Source organism: Camelina sativa, chromosome 1 (genome assembly GCF_030686135.1).
Source record: "Camelina sativa cultivar CO46 ecotype springtype chromosome 1, ASM3068613v1".
In the NCBI taxonomy this organism is placed as follows: Eukaryota; Viridiplantae; Streptophyta; class Magnoliopsida; order Brassicales; family Brassicaceae; genus Camelina; species Camelina sativa.
In genome coordinates, this window is record NC_141880.1 from 14,406,376 (window position 1) to 14,425,092 (window position 18,717).

The 18,717-nt window shown below is 35.6% G+C and overlaps 3 protein-coding genes and 1 pseudogene across 9 annotated transcripts; 2 read left to right on the forward strand and 2 right to left on the reverse strand.

The window, feature by feature from the left end:
• The first annotated feature begins 3,551 nt into the window (after positions 1 to 3,551).
• LOC104791760 (pentatricopeptide repeat-containing protein At2g16880) lies at positions 3,552 to 5,945 on the forward strand. Its single transcript, XM_010517727.3, has one exon. It carries the CDS (start codon positions 3,628 to 3,630, stop codon positions 5,851 to 5,853), a length of 2,226 nt encoding a protein of 741 aa, XP_010516029.1. The 5' UTR covers positions 3,552 to 3,627; the 3' UTR covers positions 5,854 to 5,945.
• A 732-nt stretch (positions 5,946 to 6,677) lies between these two features.
• Positions 6,678 to 9,262, forward strand: LOC104791769 (pre-mRNA-splicing factor SYF2). 6 transcript variants are annotated; one of them, XM_010517737.2, is made up of 6 exons: positions 6,678 to 6,827; positions 7,449 to 7,590; positions 7,900 to 8,099; positions 8,199 to 8,439; positions 8,556 to 8,692; positions 8,784 to 9,262. In XM_010517737.2, exons 2-6 carry the CDS (start codon positions 7,467 to 7,469, stop codon positions 9,009 to 9,011), a joined length of 930 nt encoding a protein of 309 aa, XP_010516039.1. In that variant the 5' UTR covers positions 6,678 to 6,827; positions 7,449 to 7,466; the 3' UTR covers positions 9,012 to 9,262. The 6 variants fall into 6 exon arrangements, with proteins under 6 accessions (XP_010516039.1, XP_087314929.1, XP_010516048.1 ...); XM_087458803.1 differs by having other exon boundaries at positions 6,679 to 6,827; positions 7,446 to 7,594; positions 7,906 to 8,099; XM_010517746.2 differs by having other exon boundaries at positions 6,679 to 6,827; positions 7,446 to 7,590.
• Positions 9,263 to 10,285: 1,023 nt separating this feature from the next.
• On the reverse strand, positions 10,286 to 11,931 carry LOC104791783 (putative aquaporin PIP2-8). The gene is made up of 4 exons (XM_010517757.3): positions 11,508 to 11,931; positions 11,122 to 11,417; positions 10,737 to 10,877; positions 10,286 to 10,639 (listed from the first exon to the last, which is right to left on the reverse strand). The coding sequence occupies exons 1-4, from the start codon at positions 11,785 to 11,787 to the stop codon at positions 10,520 to 10,522; spliced, it is 837 nt and encodes a 278-aa protein (XP_010516059.2). The 5' UTR covers positions 11,788 to 11,931; the 3' UTR covers positions 10,286 to 10,519.
• Positions 11,932 to 16,326: 4,395 nt separating this feature from the next.
• LOC104791794 (F-box only protein 8 pseudogene) lies at positions 16,327 to 18,021 on the reverse strand (annotated as a pseudogene). The gene has a single exon (XR_015562086.1). The product of XR_015562086.1 is annotated as an F-box only protein 8 pseudogene (transcript).
• Between the last annotated feature and the right edge of the window lie 696 nt (positions 18,022 to 18,717).

Here is an 18,717-nt window from a genome sequence, read left to right on the forward strand (position 1 = left end):
AAGCATCTAAGCAGGCTATTTGGCTTCAAGATCTTTTTGCTGAGATAGTTGGGACTGATAGCAAGAGGGTGACCATTCGAGTTGATAATAAGTCTGCAATTTCCCTCACTAATAACCCTGTCTTTCATGGTCGGAGTAACCATATCCATCGAAAATATTATTTTATTCGGGAATGTGTTGAGAATGGGCAGGTTGATGTAGAACATGTTCCAAGTACTGCACAGAGAGCTGACATCTTGACAAAAACAAGTTCAGAGAGATGAGGGATCATATTGGAGTTCATGGTGTATGAAAGAATGATTTCAAGCTTATGGAGGGGGAGGGGAGAATGTTGGATAAGCTTGAAGTTTACAAGAGATTTCCTAATCGAATTATGATTAAGGAGATAAGGGTTAAATATGTTTAGGAGTTATCTAGACATAGGGTGATTCCTAATAGGAATTGGTTTTAGTGTTTTATATAAAAAGAGGTGTTAAGGTCTGCATAAGACATAAGACATAAAGTTTTTGGAAAAGAAAAATTAAGCTTGGGAGTTATAAAAGCTTAAAGTTTTGAGTTATTTTCTTTAAGTATATATAAAAGAGTTATTCTTAAAAACATTATTTTGTTCTTAATCTTTCTTGCTAGAATCTAAACATCATACGTCGTCTCAGTTCATGTTGGCTTGTTTCTTCGACATTAACATAAAAAATCTAATGTTTATACTTTAATAATTAGTAGACTAAATGTTGTTAAAAAGCTAAAATATTTGGAATTTTTTAAGACTGTTGGGTTTAAGGGGCTGTCTAAAACTGGTAGGAAAACACAACATTTTAAATGAGAGCCTTTTCTTCTCAAATATGTTTTTCTCACTATACTTTTTCAATGAACAGAAACCTGTGAAGTGTATATATATTAATCTTAGAAAAGTAGTTCACTTGAACTTTTAGCTGGTATTTTGATCATCTTGTTTTATTACAGGTTGGCTGCTAATGGTAATTAATGTACAAATTTTGGAATATGTACTTGAATGAACTTTAATCTCTATTATATTATTTAAGCAACCCTTTAAACAAATAACCCTACTCCAAAGTGGTATATTATACAAAATGCCAATGTATTTAATTACCAAATATAATAGCCTCATCTTAATATTAATTTGTTGTAACCAGAAAACATATTTTTTATTAATATAGTTATTAAAAGAAAACAAATTCACGTAAATATTAATATAGTTATTTTTTAGTGTTTATTAATTGTTTTCTTTTTATTTTTCAACTCAAAAAATCTTATAAAATCAGAAAAAAATTTGAACAATAAATATTTATGTGAAAAATATATTATAAATATTTTAACAACAATATTTTAGAAAAATAAAATCTTATAAAACGATATAATTTTTTTATAGCCCAATATTTTTGAAATTATTTACTGAAATTATTTTAACAGATTTCATTTACTGTTTCAGAAATCTTAGGAAACAATAATAAACTATTTAGAACAATTATAAGACTTAATTCTATTTATAAAACTAAGATTAAATATATGCATCTCTAAATCGTTTAATAATGACATATATATTTTAAAACTAAGGTACTTCTATTTTAAAATATAAAATATTATCTCTAATTTCTTATATATTTGTTTGCACTTCACATCGACGCAGAGACATTATATTAAAATCTAAGAAATCACAAATATTATATTTTATTTAATATAATATATTATAACTAAAAAAATAAATCAAAAAGTTAAATCTAGATTTCTAAACATGACCGCTTCAATACAGGTTTTATTTTATTTTTAGGATTTTACCAAATTTATATGATTCAAGGATTTGAACATTGTATCATGTAACCAAAACGGGTTGAAATCAGAGTATGAAACTAAGTAAATGAAATGTAAAAGATTATAAAATGTATAGCACATGAACTATCTATACATTTCCATGTGCTAACTATCTAGAATGAAATTATTCTTTAGTCAAGATATACTCATCATAGTTGTTTTTTCAATTGTTTTTCTTTTATTTTTCAACACATTATTTATATAATATATTAAAAATTGTTTAACATTTAAATAATGAAAAGGCTTAAATCATGATATCAACCAATTTTTTCCTTTTTTTTTTATTACAAATTATCAAAATCATAACAAGGTATCAAAAGTATAGTGTTTCCAATTTACATAAGTTAATGCTTTTTATTTTGAACTTAATCCGTATTAATAGAATTTCTACAAAAAAAATAATTCAGAATACATTTATTCATAAATCAACTCAGAAAATCTCAATTTTATATTAAATATATTTTAATCAATTAAAATAAAAAACCTACTTTTGTCAATAGTATCAATAAAAAAAATTATTCATAACATTAATATTAGATTATAACATATGATATTTGAATAACTAGAAATCAAATCTGTCTTACACATAATTTTAACCTTAATTTTTCAAAAACATCTACACAAATTTTTTTACTAGAAAATTGTAAAAAATAATTATGATCAATCATAATATTATTTTTCCTTAAATAATTATTTTGATCATTCGAAATTAAAAGAAAAATAATTATCCACGGAAAACTATTAAACCTCCACTATCTAAAAAGTGCAAGTTACAATTTTTTTTAGCAAATTTTTTACAATTGATGATCTTATTTTGTAAAAGATTTCGTTCATTCACAAATTAATTCAAAAGTTTAGAGGATTTGATATGTATAATTTAATATAATGAGATGATTAACAAATCTACTAAATTTTCTATCGTAAGATAGGTAATATATTGACCTGTCATACTATTCAAAACATATATATATATATATATATTTATGGGTTAACTTATTTGATACTTATAAATATTCAATTTTTATGATTTTGCACTGAGATCGATGAGTTTTAGTAACAAAAATATTTGGTTATACTCCATTCTACCTCCCACTCATATAATTTTCTTGCACTTTAATTCATTTTTTACATTGACTCAATACCGCTACAAATTGTAAAGCGGGTCATGAGTAAATAAGGGTTTTCTTGATTGTACCATTTCTAAAACATTTAAGGAATTGTATCAAAAACCTAATAATAGTAAGTTGTTAAATTTATTGTGCCGACTATAGTCGAAACCAGAGTATGAAACTAAGTAAATTAAATTTATAAATTATAAAATACGTAGAATAAATCAAATAAAGATAATACTATTATTTTGTGACTAATAAATCAAAATTTACGTAAATATTTTCCCGCATTATACAGTGCGGGTTATCATCTAGTACCTTTTTATTTTCTAAGATAATTTGATCGGTATTGTGTCGTGTTTTGCAGTTATGTGATCAGAAGAAGATTTTCTATGGCAATAGTATATGAAAATGTGGAGCAATTGGTAAGGTTTCCTATTCTAGATTTATGGCCGTCCAAATTTCAATATAGAAAAATTTTAAAAGAAAAATACTTAGATTTCCTATTTCTAGATTTATGGACCGTTGCGTTTGGTTAAGCACACAAACCGAGTCTCCAATTTCAGGTTGGGTGTAATCCCGGTTTAGTTTGCATATTACTGTTTTAGCCATCACAGTGAAAAGCTTAATTTCTTCTTCTTCTTCTTCGAGATCGAGACGATGCAATCTATTCCACTGTTTGCCAACAAAAATGGCGACTTTGAAGCCACCGGAATCTCAATTACTAAAAACCCTAACATCAATCCTCACATCCGAAAAAACCCATCTGCTCGAAACCCTAAACCCCTACATCCCTCAAATCACACAGCCTCTCCTTACCTCTCTCCTCTCTTCTCCTTCACTCGCTAAGAAACCCGAAACCCTAGTCTCCTTCTTCCAATGGGCTCAGACTTCAATCCCAGAAGCGTTTCCATCGGATTCACCTCTTCCCCTTCTCACCGTCGTCCGTTCTCTTATCTCTCACCACAAATTCGCCGACGCCAAGTCTCTTCTCGTCTCCTACATACGCACCTCTGATGCATCTCTCTCTCTTTGCAACTCTCTCATCCACCCGAATCTTCATCTCTCGCCTCGTCCCTCTAAGGCTCTTTTCGACATTGCTCTCAGTGCGTATCTTCATGCTGGAAAGCCTCACGTTGCGTTACAGATCTTTCAGAAGATGGTTCGTTTAAAGCACAAACCAAATCTGCTCACTTGCAACACGCTTCTACTTGGTTTAGTTAGGTACCCTTCTACCTTCTCTATCTCGAGTGCTAGAGAAGTGTTTGATGATATCGTTAAGCTTGGTGTTTCGGTAAATGTGATGACTTTCAATGTTTTGGTTAATGGGTATTGCTTAGAAGGCAAGCTTGAGGATGCTGTAGGGATGTTAGAGAGGATGGTTAGTGACTTCAATGTGAATCCTGATAATGTTACTTACAATACGATTCTGAAAGCAATGTCTAAGAGAGGGCGTTTGAATGATGTTAAGGAACTGTTGTTGGATATGAAGAAGAACGGATTGGTGCCAAATAGGGTTACTTACAATAATTTAGTGTATGGTTACTGTAAGCTGGGTTCGTTGAAAGAAGCATTTCAGATTGTGGAGCTGATGAAGCAAACAAACATATTACCAGATCTTTGGACGTATAACATGCTGATCAGTGGGCTTTGCAATACGGGCAGTATCAGGGAAGCTCTTGAATTAATGGATGAGATGAAGCATTTGAAGTTACAGCCAGATGTGGTTACTTACAATACATTGATTGATGGGTGTTTCGAATCGGGGTTTAGTTTGGAGGCTAGGAAGTTATTGGAGCAAATGGAGAATGATGGTATTAAACCTAACCAAGTGACTCACAATATATCTCTTAAGTGGTTTTGTAAGGAAGAGCAAAGGGAAGTGGTTACTAGAAAGGTGAAGGAATTGGTGGAAGTGCACGGGTTTTGTCCTGATAGAGTAACTTATCACACTCTAATTAAAGCATATTTGAAAGTAGGAGATTTGAGTGGTGCTCTTGAGATGATGCGTGAGATGGGGCAAAAAGGCTTTAAGATGAATACTATTACCCTTAATACCATTCTTGATGCTCTATGTAAAGAGAGGAAACCTGATGATGCTTACATTTTGCTGAATAGTGCGTGCAAACGAGGATATATTGTTGACGGGGTTAGTTATGGCACACTGATCACAGGATACTTCAGGGAAGAAAAAGTGGAGAAAGCTTTGGAGATGTGGGATGAGATGAAGAAGACAAAGATAACTCCTACGGTGAGCACGTTCAACTCTGTAATTGGAGGTCTCTGTCACCATGGAAAAACTGAGCTAGCAATGGAGAAATTCGATGAGCTTGCAGGGAGTGGTTTGCTTCCTGATGATAGTACTTTCAATTCAATCATCCTCGGATACTGCAAAGAAGGACGGGTCGAGAAAGCATTCGAGTTTTATAACGAATCGATCAAACACTCTTTCAAGCCTGATAACTATACATGCAACATTCTTCTCAATGGTCTTTGTAAAGAGTGTATGACAGAAAAGGCTCTTAATTTCTTCAATACTCTAATCGAGGAGAGAGAGGTTGATACAGTTACATACAACACGATGATCTCGGCTTTCTGTAAGGACAAGAAGTTAAAAGAAGCATATGATCTTCTATCCGAAATGGAGGAGAAAGGACTGGAGCCTGATCGGTTTACATACAACAGTATCATCACTTCACTTACGGAAGATGGTAAGCTGAGTGAAGCAGATGAACTGTTGGCGAAAATTTCTGAAAAGTTTGGCTCGATGAAGCAGAATTTGCAGGCAGAAACAGAGAAAAATCAAACAACAACAAGTGAATCAAAGGAGGAACTTAACACTGAAGCTATTGCTTATTCAGATGTAATAAATGAACTCTGTAGTAGAGGAAGATTAGAGGGGCATTCAATATCTTGAAGGAAGAACATTTTTTTTTCATTTTGTATCTCGATTTTCTTAAATTATACTTTGCTAAAAGACATTAATATATAGTTTCCATATGTTTAAAATGATTTTTGTTTAAAATGATTTATATTTTTAAAAACAATTTTATATAGGGGTATAACTTCTTAGAAATATTTCAAGTGTCATATATTTACATCAATCTTAACATTCAAAACAATTTTGAAAGTTGAAATTCAAATAAGAAAACCTAGACTGAATTATTTATATTTCTAGGAATAACTAAAGTCAGTTTGATGCTAAACAAAAAAAAAAAGTTATTCCTCTAATTGGGAAAAATGTCAAAAAAAAGTCATGAACTAACCAAAATTGTTGAAAAAAATCATGATCTTTACTTGTGGTTAATTAATCTTCCAATTTTTATTGACTTTCCAAGTAAATCACGACCTTATCAAATGAGACATAACGTTAAGAAATTTGTTAACAGAGCTTAAACATTGAATTGACTTTCTAAACAAAATCACAATTTTTTTGTTTTACTATTTAAAAGATTATGTTAATGGATAACCAAACCGTTAAATTGTTGGTATAATTCAAATTCATGTTTTATTTGAAAAAATCAACCTAAATTTGGTATTTTTAAAAAATAATTCAACAAAAATACAAAATTTATTTGGAAATTAATAAAAAATAGATATTTAACCTACCATATGTAAAATTTCATGTTTTTCTCGCTACTTTTGGTAATGTGATATTTTTTTTTTAACATTTTTCCAATTGGTATTGGCCCAAGTCATATTTGACGGGCCTATATATAGCCCATCAATTTATCTCTTTATTATTGATTTTTCTTTTGTCCAACAATTTTGTCTTTTTTCCAATCTCTTCTTCTTCTCCACTGAGAGAGAGAGAGAGAGAGAAAAAAAAAAATCTATCGTCCGTGAAAATTTCTCGTGTTCTTCTCATACTTGCGGATTGTTTCTTCACAGGTTGGTTTCTTAATTCGATTTCAGTTAAGATTTTTTCTTCTCTCTGTATTTCGTTAAGGGTTTTAACTGTTCCATCGATTTCAATCGTTTTGGTTTTGAGTAGATGGTTTATACATGTTTCCATTACTTTTAGATCTTTCGTCAAGATGTTACTCATAAGGTTGTGCCTTTTTTACATGGAATCTAGAAATTGATGGTGTTTTTTAGTTATTTATAAGGTTTAAGATTCTACAATCGTTCGTCTCCTGTTTTAGGGTTTGAACAAATTTGCTCTATCTCGATGTGAATTTGCATCAAGTTATGATTTGTTTTTCAGTGAACCCAGTTAAGTTGTTGTTTGCATCATCTCTGTATGTGAATTTTGTGTTCATTAGGTTCCTGTGTTATTTAGTTAGCTTCAATCATGACACAATTTTTTTTTTTTTTTTTACATTGAACTCAGTTAAGATCTTACTTGCATCAGCTTGATCTGTGGATTCTGTTGTTATTAGGTGCCTTGGGTGTTATTATATAGCTTTGGGATGTAGTATTATTATTATTTGTTCCACTTTGGTTCTTATTTCCCAAATCTCAATGCTGTATTGGGGATAACTCTATTTTCTCTATTGGTTTTGATAGCAGTTTTGTACACTTGGAAATATGGTTAATGCGAGAAGAGTGCATCCGGATTGTATAAATGCTTCGAATCCTTATCACGAGTGTGTCGAGTTTTGCTTTAAGAAAATTGCTGAAGTGAAAGCCAGATTGGAGAAGCAGAATGCAGGTTTGTGTTCTCTCTCTCTTCTTGTGGTTTAGCTGTGTTGATTCGTTTCCTGTGATTATGGTTTATGATTTTGATGCGTAGCAGAAGCTGTTTGAAGCTTATTGTTTGTTTGCTGTGTTATTTGTTTAGAGAGCTGCACATTAAGTGTTTCTAGTGATGCTCAATGTGACTGAGTTTTGATTCTGTGATTTACTCATTCTTTGCAGACACGGATAGAGACTTGTTATTTGCTAATGTGATGTTCTGTCTGATGAAAAAATCGTGTTGTTCTTAAATCTGAGACTTGTTATTTCTTTTTTTTGCCAAAAGGTTTAGCTGAAGCTGTCGGTGGGGGTGGTCACCCTAATGCTAAAGTTCATGAGCAAGCGAGGGATTCACTCGATGATGAAAGAATAGAGGAAGGTAGTTCTGAAGAAGAAGAGGAGGAAGAGGATAACCGAGAACCTGAAGTTGACGTGACCCAACTTACAGGGAGGAAGAAGAAGTTGTTTGAGTTGAGACTTAAGATGGTAAGTCTTTTTGTACAGTCAGTTGTAACTCTTTCAAATTCCAAAGATTTTATAAATGTAATAACTCTTACATTTTTCACATTTAACTTTTTTTTTTAGAATGAAGCTAGAAAATCCAATCAGACGGATGTCGGGAGTGAAAAGAAGAAAATGGAAGCACCAACAGAGACGAAAGGAATCTCAAAACAGAAATGGTTGGAGGAGAGGAAGAAAAAGATTGGGAAACTTCTCGATGCCAATGGTTTAGATCTGACAAAGGCTTATATGCTCGATACTCAAGAAGCAGCAGAATCAAAATACAAAAAATGGGAAAAGGAACCTACGCCTGCTGGTTGGGATGGTACGTGACATTCTTACTGAATTGTTACTTTGCTCTCTTGTCATTAATGTTTTCTCTTCGATCATTACATCAATTATTGGGGAGGCTAATGTGTGAAATGTTATATTTTTCTTCAGTTTTTAACCAGAAGACGTTATACAACGCATATAAGAAACGGACAAAGAACATTAAGGTTGATCTAGAGGAGTATAACAGAATGAGAGCAGCTGATCCAGAGTTTTACCGTGAGGCCTCAAGCTTGCAATATGGGAAGGTTTGTGATTTGTCATTTTGGTCAATTTTAGACTCAAATTTATATAGCAAAGAGTCATAGAAAAGCTCAATCCTTCGGTAAACTTTTGCAGGCTCCAAAAACTTCGCAAGATAAGATAGACAAGATGGCAAAAGAGCTCTTCGACAGAGAGCAAAAGCGACAAGAGTTTAGCAGGAGGAGAAAGTTCCGGGAAGAGAAGGATATCGATTCCATCAACGACAGAAACGAGCATTTCAACAAGAAGATCGAGCGTGCGTTTGGGAAGTACACGTTGGAGATCAAAAACAACTTGGAGCGAGGAACTGCGTTACCCGACTAACCTACTTGAGCTCACATGGTTGGAAACAAGGGAATGGATATCTGGTTCGAAAAGTAAACCTCTATGCTGTGTTGTTTGCTTAATTGTCTTTAAATTATCCTTGAGAGAACTAAATTGTAGAATGAAACTTTTCTTTAGTCAACCTTAAATCCAAACAAAATTCTGTACCAGTAAATTCTCTCGCTTGAGAGAGCAAACGGTAACAACACTTGTTCATTGCCCTTTTTACTATTTTTTGTTACCTTGTCAAAGCTCAGAAGTCACGACACACACAAATTCTAAATATAGGGTACGAACTCCATTTTCTGTGATCATAATAACGGCTACAATGTGAAGGAGTAAAAAAATACTGAAAGTGTGGACCATTTCGAGTGGTAGTCCTTTATCTTTTTCCTCTCCATCTCTGTTTGCTTTTGAGCCCTTTTCGAAAATTTTGACCTCTTTATCAAAAGGACCACACAAACCCTCTCTAATCTCTATCCTCTCTGTCTCTCTACTTTTCTGAAAAGACAAGACCTGTGACATTGCTTATTGCTAAACTTTCGGTTCTGGATATATCTATTCGGTTCCGGATATTTCGGATATAGGAGTTTAGGATCCATTCGGTTAATTTACTATTTTGGTTTGGGTTTGGTTCGGTTTCGGTTATTTTTGGTTCGGTTCCGGGTATCCGAAACAGTGTAATATCTTTTTTAAAAAAAATTTAAATAAAATTTAATTATAATTTAAAAAATATATCTAAATTTTTTCAGATATTTGGTTTAATTAAAACATTATGGTATTTTGGTCTAAATATATATGATTTTGGTTTGATTTTTAGTTTAATTTTTACTATCTTATTTAAATTAAAACTTATTAAATTATCAATACTTTGACGTGGCGCAGTGCCCACATCACATGCCCAAGTTATCACGAAGGTTCGATTCTCGGCAAACTCGTATTTTTGATTCGGTTTAATATGAGTTCAGTTTGATTCGGATAACCGAATGGATATCGGTTCGGTTCGGTTAATAACCGATATCCATGGATAGTTGAAACACTATCCAATCGGTTATTGCCCACTAACCGAATCCGAACCGGAACCGAAATTTCGGTTCGATTTCGGTTCGGTTTATTTTCTCAGGACTACTTATTCCATGCCCCAAGGTTTTAGCTATATTAGTCTATTACTTCCAAGTTCTAACTAAGGGAACATGTGTCCGTATGTAAGTGGTTTGTGATCCGACCATCGGATAAGAATAATCCAAGTATGGTAAGACAAAAACTCTAAGGAATGTTTTAATTCGAACTGTATGATGTAAAGTGAATCACAAGATGTCCTACATGAAATAAAGCAACGATACAAAGATGAACTAAACCAAACTAAACTATCAAAAACTGAATACATCCGTGAAAGAAAAATTACACCAAACTAAAATTTAAAACACACACAAAGTACTCTCACTTAACTGTCTAAAACACACATAAAACAAATTTCGATAGTTTCTAAGAAGTCTATCATGCATGCATCAATTGGTTGGGTTGCTGCGGAATGAAGCCAAGGCTTTTATTGCTGCAGCTCTCAAGATGTATTGATGGTATGCTCGTGCTGCTAATGCTCCCACGAACGGTCCAACCCAGAAGATCCACTTCAATTTCAAATCCATTTATAACCCAAAACTTAATTAATAATTATTCAACTAAAATTAATTAAATCGTTTGTAATGAAAAGATGACTATACTTACATGGTCATCCCAAGATTTCTTATCGTTGTAGATAACAGCAGCACCAAAGCTTCTAGCTGGATTAATCCCAGTTCCAGTAATGGGGATAGTAGCCAAATGCACCATGAACACAGCGAACCCAATTGGTAACGGTGCCAAAACCTATAAATATAAAAAACGTACATTCATAACATTTCAATTTTTTTTCCATAGAATTTACACAAACCCATGCTGAAAAGTAGAAAACTATTCAAAAAGTTACACCAAACCATTTAAAATACCTATGCAAAATATTCAAAAGAATTCAACTTTATTAAAATTACACAAAACCATGAAATAACATTCAAAAGATTTCAACTTTATTAGAAGATATTACACAAAACGGGTTTGAGATTTGTTTACTAACCGGAACGTGGGAGTCACGTGCACTTCTTTTGGGGTCAGTGGCGGAGAAGACAGTGTAAACCAAGACGAATGTGCCAATAATCTCAGCACCAAGAGCAGTTCCGGTGCTATAACCATGAGCGACAGTGTTAGCTCCGCCTCCGTGACGTTTGTATGGAGTCATCATGAAGGCTTTAACGAGTCCAACTCCACAAATGGCTCCAAGACACTGAGCCACCATGTACGCAACCGCTCTAAGGAGCGACACTTTACGAGCCAAGAACAAACCAAACGTCACAGCTGGGTTGATGTGACCTCCTGCAGTTTAAACAAACCTCATATCTTAAAGATCTTGAAAATGAAATGTTTTTAGTAAATCTTAGGAGAAGTTTTGTTGAAATATTTTACCGGAGATACCGGCGGTACAATAGACGAGGACGAAGATCATGCCACCAAAGGCCCATGCAATGCCGAGTAAACCAACGCCGTTACAAGGACCGGTTTTGTTCTTGTGGCCAATGACTGTAGCTACGGTTACGTAGAGGAAGAGGAGAGTGGCGATGAACTCTGCGATGATAGCTCGGTAGAAAGACCAGAGCTTAAGCTCAGCAATGTCTAGAAGCGGAGCTGGAGGTGGATCTACATAGTCTTTGCCATGTCTTCCTTCTTCGCTCACTTCTTTCGACATTTTTCTTATCTTGCGCTCACTTTTACTATGGATATTTCTTTCTCTTCTGTGTTGCTTTATAAAGGAGATAATCTTGCATGTTACATATAATTATCTTATGTAATATATAAATTATCTTATGTTATGAAAACCTCACTTTATCTTATATCACAGAAGGTTATATTTGTAATATATATATATATATATATATATATATATATATATTATCTTATGTTATGAAAACCTCACTATTATAATTTCTCAATTTTATTGAAATCCACTCCAACAGTCCTACTAGCTGTCTTTACATTATCAAAAACGACTCGCAATATATAAAATAACTTTGTAAGGCAATACAAAATAAACCTAATGACCATGATATATTATTTTATAAAATTTAGTTTTGAAAGTTCCTAACTAAAAAATTGCGTCATGTGTCAGATAAAAATCGAAATATATTCATGTATGAGTTCTAAATTTGTTAATATATTAGAAGATAATAATAAAAAAATTTCTTAACCTATTGAAAATAAAATATAATATATACATAATAAAAAGAATTTATTTATATATTCATACTTTTTATTAATATATTAAACTATTAACCTAATTTGGATAAAAACAAATTTACTTATAAGAAAAGGAATCTTCTAATATTTTCATGGGTGAATTTGCATGATAACCAAAATAAAAAAAGGAACGAATTATAAAGCCAATTAATGACTTAAATTAGGTAAGTAACTATTGGTCAATGGAAAATGACCAAAAATGATAGCAGTTCCCATAATGGCTGGTGGCCGGCGGCCGGAGGAGGTGGCCGGAGGAGGTGGCCAGAAGTGGTAGTGGTGGTCGGTGAATGGTCGGTGGTGGTCTGGTGTCCGGTCGGCGGGGTCGGGTGAGTGGTTGGTGGTGGCCTGGTGGCCGGTCGGCGGTGGTATGGTTGCCGGTGGCCGGCGGTACAAAAGCTGGTGGGCGGTGATGGTGGTGGTCAGACCGGCGGTGGTTCGGTGGCCAGAGGTGGTGGTGATGATAGGGATGATGGGGTTTGTGGTGGTAGGGGGTGATTAAGGGTTATATATGTAATTAATATATAAAATATAGAGTATATAATATAGTTAGTGTTGGTAATTTTTAGTGAATGAATTATAATTTTTTTGTTGGTTATACACTCCAATTTCCCTATTTTCTTTACTCATACAAAGAGGTATTGTAATGACCCGTATCACGAAATACATACCGAACGCGAGGAACACGAAGGACGTGGAGATGTCTGAGAGGACAAAGAAAAGAGATTTTTCAAGAAATGTCTAAGTAACTTGTGCCTAAAGTTACTAAGTTGTGTCTAAGTAATGGTGGATGAATGATAGAGGAAATTAGTGAAAAGACCAAAGGAAGGAAAATGAAAGTAATGGTCGTGGAAAAATGGTATGAAGGACATAAAACGGACAATGAGAACGGAATGGCCGTGTACCAGCCGGACGGACGATGTACCGCGGGATCACAGACATATCAGATGTATCGGGCAAAAGATTCGAAGATGGACGAGACAATTGAGAGTCACAGACAAGAGGTCCGAAGAAAGCCGAGAAGGATCGGATGCACGGACGGGAAGACCGAGGACTGCCGAGGGAATAGACTCAAGGATGGGTGAATCGTTTCTGCGGACAAGCGCAGCAGCTTGGGACGCAAGAGAGACGCGGAAGGATGTGGGAAGCAAACGAGTCTCTGCATTAGGGGAGAGATGCCACGTGTAACGCGATTAAGCCACTTCCACCAGCGAGTGAGATGCACGCGCGAGTGGGGGAGAGTACATGCAAAAAATGTGACACTTGTCACTTGATTTTTGCTCCTTGCCTAAACCTAGAAATCGAGTGTGGGCTTATAAATAGACCCCCTTGGCTTCTCATTTCGACCAAAACCTCTTAAAACACCAAAGCTTTACCAAAATTTTCTCTCAACTCTTTTGGAGAAGAAATCTTGTGATTTTGAGCAAAGAGGAAGAAGAAGAAGAAGATCTCGTCAGTGGGAAGCTCGCTCAAGGGGAGGTGCTGTCAGATCGGCGTGGTGTGGTGGAGTTCCAATCGGCCAAAGGTCTTCAAAGCTAAGGTGAGTTGTGGATTTGAAGGGATGAGAGGTGTGTGAGCTCTCTAGCTCTTGCATCGGTCCTTGTTATGTGTTGCATGGTACTTGTTGCATGTAGATCTAGAGAGTTGCATGTAGACAAGGGGTTTTTTAGAGCATTCTTGGGGGAGAATGGCTTTTTATCTTAGACTAGATGCAAGTGTGAAATGCCTTGCATGCTAGATCTAATAATTTTAAAACTTGTGATGGGTGAAAATAATTTTAGAAACCTCATGTAAGTGTGAAATGCCTTCCATGATGGATTTCTAGAGTTTTAAGAATTTTCCAAGAGTGGAAATAATTTTCTAAAACTCTCAAGCAAGTGTGAATTGCCTTGCATGATGAGTTTGGAGCTTTTAAGAAATTTTCAAGGGTGAAATTATTTTTAAAAATCTCATGCAAGTGTGGAATGCCTTGCATGATTGATTTAGGAATTTTTGGGATGGTTTATGCATGTTAAAAATTATAATTTAATTTTGCATAATTTTTGGTTGAGGATAAACCCCTAGATTCGATGGAAGATCGATCTAAGGAGTGGTTTATTTTTGGTGAGTCCATATGTGAATTTCCGGGATGGAAAGAGCCATATGAGGGACCCAAAGATTTTAAGGATTGAGTTTAACCTCTAAAAAAAATGGGAAAAATGGTTGTTGGTGAGGCCATACAAGGAAGAGTGCCGCATGTGATCCAAAAACCAAAGAAATATAACCTCATGGTGTCGATGATGGATCGAACCATTGGAGTGTTATTCTTTAAGGACATGCGAGAATCTCCATGTCGGACAGAGCCGCATACATAAGAGATAGTTGGGGTAAAAATGCATGTAAAAATTTAATAACTAAAAGACTTAAAACTTCGGGGTTGGGAGCATATAGGATGCATGCATGTAGGATTTCCTTAAGTTGCATGATAATTTCTTGTAGCTTAAGATTGTGTGTGGTGATTGATTGTTGTTGCGAGCATGTGTTGCTTGCAAATTGTGTGTTGTTTTGTTGTGCTTAATTCTTGGAGTCTTGAGTCCTAGAGTTAAGTGTTGTCCTAGCTAGTCCGCGGGTTAAATGTCTCGGTCCGTAGCTAGAGATCGTACTTTGTTCCTGACATGTGTGTGGAAGTCTGGTGAGCTAATCCAGAGGGATCTCAGGGCAGGATGGATTCAGGTCTAGTTACCTACTAGCCTGAACCGCATGACGATGCGGCAAGGTATACCCGATTGTGTACCTGGGATGGGTAACAGCTCGGAGGATTTGGGGTGTGTCTGGTTGGTTGCCTTTATGGTATCAACAAGGAAGAGGTTGGGACATGACAGAGGATCGATGGGCCCTAGGTTGTGGTGGTGTTTGGGATGTGTTCCCTAGTTTGTTGAATTATGTCTGGTAACTCCCTAGGTTGATTGTGATATCCCTGGGTGAGGTCTGGTAGTGTCAGTCATGGTGCGGATACCTGAATTTGCAGTCAAGCATCGTCAAGTCATCTTGATGCACGGCTAGCTCTTTCCACTTTGACAGTGATTGCTAGGTGAAGTGGCGTGGAGGCCAAGTTAGAGTCAAGGTCTAGATGAGTCGGCTCTTGTTTGTTCCTTGCTTGATTGTTTGTGTGTGTTGTTTGCTTGTTTGTTAAGCTTCCGCATTGCGTGCTTTGATTGTGGGGTAGTTAGATTGCTCACCCTTCTCCACAATTGTTTTTCTTGCAGGGAAAGTTAAGAGGGTAGTACCGAGTTTAATGGATCAAATATGATGTTTTGTGCTGTGTTGCAAAGTCCTTGTATCTTCTTGTTATTTTTATTTCTTTGTTTCTTTGTTAAGTTAGATCCAACGCTTTTATTCTGTGTAGTTATTGATTTTGTAAACTTTATTTTATATATAATAAATCTATTATTTTCATACATAATTCAGACAAGTGGAGCTGGTACGGATTATTCCGGACCAGCATAACGTCGCGTACGTACTGAGAGTTGCAAAGTTTAAGGAATGTACGTAGCGGATAGACGGGTGCCAGTGAACTGGCTGGGGAACCTAATTCGTTGGTGGAACTTCGGCCGGATCGCAGGCAATCGTCTGTTTGTGACGTCGTCGGGCCGGTTCGCGGTTAGTCCGGCCGTGCGGGCGGTTCGGGGGCATTACAGGTATACTTACCTAATTTATACCACTAATTAGAGCATTCCACAAAAAAAATGAAAACCACAAAAGTAACTGTAAAAAAACTTGAAAACAAAACTTATGTAGTTACTTTTCTTTAATATAATGAGTTAAATATTACAATTTGGTTTTGGATAAAAGTTGAATTTTAAAGGTTGTCCTTTCTCAAACATTATATTGTTTTCAAAGTAGTATTATCCGGATGAGCCTCAAGTTCATCATTTCTACGGCTTGTTCTCTAAGCAAAACCCATGAACAACCGTTACTAAAAAGAGACCATGATGCAATGATCCTCTTCTCGATATAACAAGACATTTTTCAGTCAATCACTGATCCAATATTGGTGTACATCTTCTCTGTCTATTATAACGCACGAAGAACCAAACAAGAATCTCTCTAGCCAAAATAATAAGACCAAACAAGAATCACTTGAGCTGAATAAATTTAAACTACGAAAGAGAAGAGAACACAATACAAAAAGGGAACGAGGATAATTTAAAGGGCGATACAAGAAGAAGAAGAAACGATTTCAAGCTTCAAGGTACTGGATGCTCTCACCCGGATTCATAAACTCAATGTCACAATATGTGTCTGTGTCATGCTTTGTAAACCAGCGATCAGGTATTCCTTTGACTTCAACCCTTTTCAGATCATTGGTTTGCAGATCATAGCAGAGAAAGTAAAAAGGAGCAACCAAGTTTGGTGGTACCAAGACAACCTTGTCTTTTAGAGTTGTACCTTTGGTATCAATCTATGATTGCCATTGAGTAGATGCAGCTGAGAAGGTTGCAAAACCATAGTCTTCCTCGACCATTCTTCCTTCCTCCCGTCTTGCAATACCCATAGATCCACGGTACCACTCTTTCGGATATAAGTGTAGTCAAAAACAGCTACTTTCCCACCATAATCTACCTGAATCACCATCTTCTTAACTCTAGGTACCATCTCATCACCGGCCTTGCGAGGTACTTGAACCATCATATTGAACTCTTCAGACCTCATGTCGAAACTCACAAGCACACAAGTATACATATGAGTCCAAGCCAAGTAATATAAAAATCCATTCATATTCAGTTCAAAAGGATTAGGAAGATGAGGAGGCAACTCCTTTGCAACCCTTTTCCACGAACCACCAGCTTCTACTACCAAGACCCAACGCTCTGACTTTATCTTTTGCATATCGTTGTTTGACATACTGGTGATTGTGCACAGTAGTTTGAACTGATCGTTAACAGGGTCGTGGCCCATGAAGTATAATATGTCGTAAGGATCTTCTTCATCTAGGATATCAGATCCTTGTATGGCAGGTAAGATTACAAGTTGTCTGGTGGTTGGGTTATAGATTTGCGGCTTTAAGTCAACTGTGGAGCAGATGAAGCCACAGAGAACGCGCAGGAAGAAACCTCCCATCTTGCGGATGGTCAGATCTTGGTTGAATACTAAAGAGGAGGAGGAGGACGGACAAGTACTTGGAGCAGAGACTTAGAAGAATTGTGGTAAAGGTCCAATAAAGACATGTAAAGACGAGGTTGAGATGGGACCGAAAGGAAACGGTTGCAAAAATATCTTGAGGACAAGAGAGATGACCAAAACTTTGAGACACACTTGAATCTCAACACAGATTTCGCAGGCAATCTCGTCAGAATCTCGATCAGTATATCCAGAGGAATCTCTGCTGCGACCCAAGTTATTGAACCTTGCACTGCTCTTCCTATACTTTTCAACTTTTTATTCTCTTTGATACGAATCTGTGGTGCTACCCTATTTTCTGTTCGATGCGTCGCTCTTCTTCTTCTCAACTTCATTCTCTCTCTCTTCTGTAGTATGGCAGATGCTGCAACACGAAGAGACAAACGCACCATAGCTAGATCTTCCTAACAGAGACACAGAGAGAGAGAGAGAGAGAGAGAGAGAGAGAGAGAGTCGCCGGGACTCACCGGATAGAGAGAGAGAGGCTGTCGCCGGGACTCACCGGACTGAGAAAGAGAAGTCGCGATTTAGAGATTCACGAGTGATGACGGCTCTTGATTTTTCTTCTTCTTCTTCTTCCTCGGCAATACGGCGTCGTTTGCTGCTGTTTTGTCTTTTTTTTTTTTTTTTTCTTTCCTCTTTTGTCTCCTTGCTGTTCTGTCCTTTTTCTTTTAGCGAAACAGACTGGAGACTTGGTTTATATGCTTAACCAAACCGAATGCACCATCTTCCTCCCATTCCCAAACAAGGTTTATAAACTTAGCAAGAAAATTATTTTTTCGGGCGTTTTACTAACTATACAATATATATAAATATGAAACAATTATTCAAATGTTATCGAAAAGTTGGTTTATTACTGATATGTTATTAATCAAAGAAAATTACTCAAATGTTTAGTGTGCTGGATGTAATTATAATTTACCCATTGCATTTAGTTTTTTGATTTTGAGTAAAAAAAAAAAGAAAAAAGCACATCAGCAAATTAAAATACACATCATTTTTTTATTTTCTAGGTCACTAACCAGTTTTTTTTTCAGAATCGAGATTTGCTTTTTTTTTTGTTTGTTTATGTCAAAGAGAGAAAACAAACAGTTTCCACTGTTCCTAACCCAATTTGCCCCAAAACAAAAGTTCATCTTTCTCCTTATAACCTAATCCTGTCTCCGGAAATGCTCTTCTTCTCCTTCGAAGGTATACGTTTGATTTTTCCTCTTTTGGTTGTCTA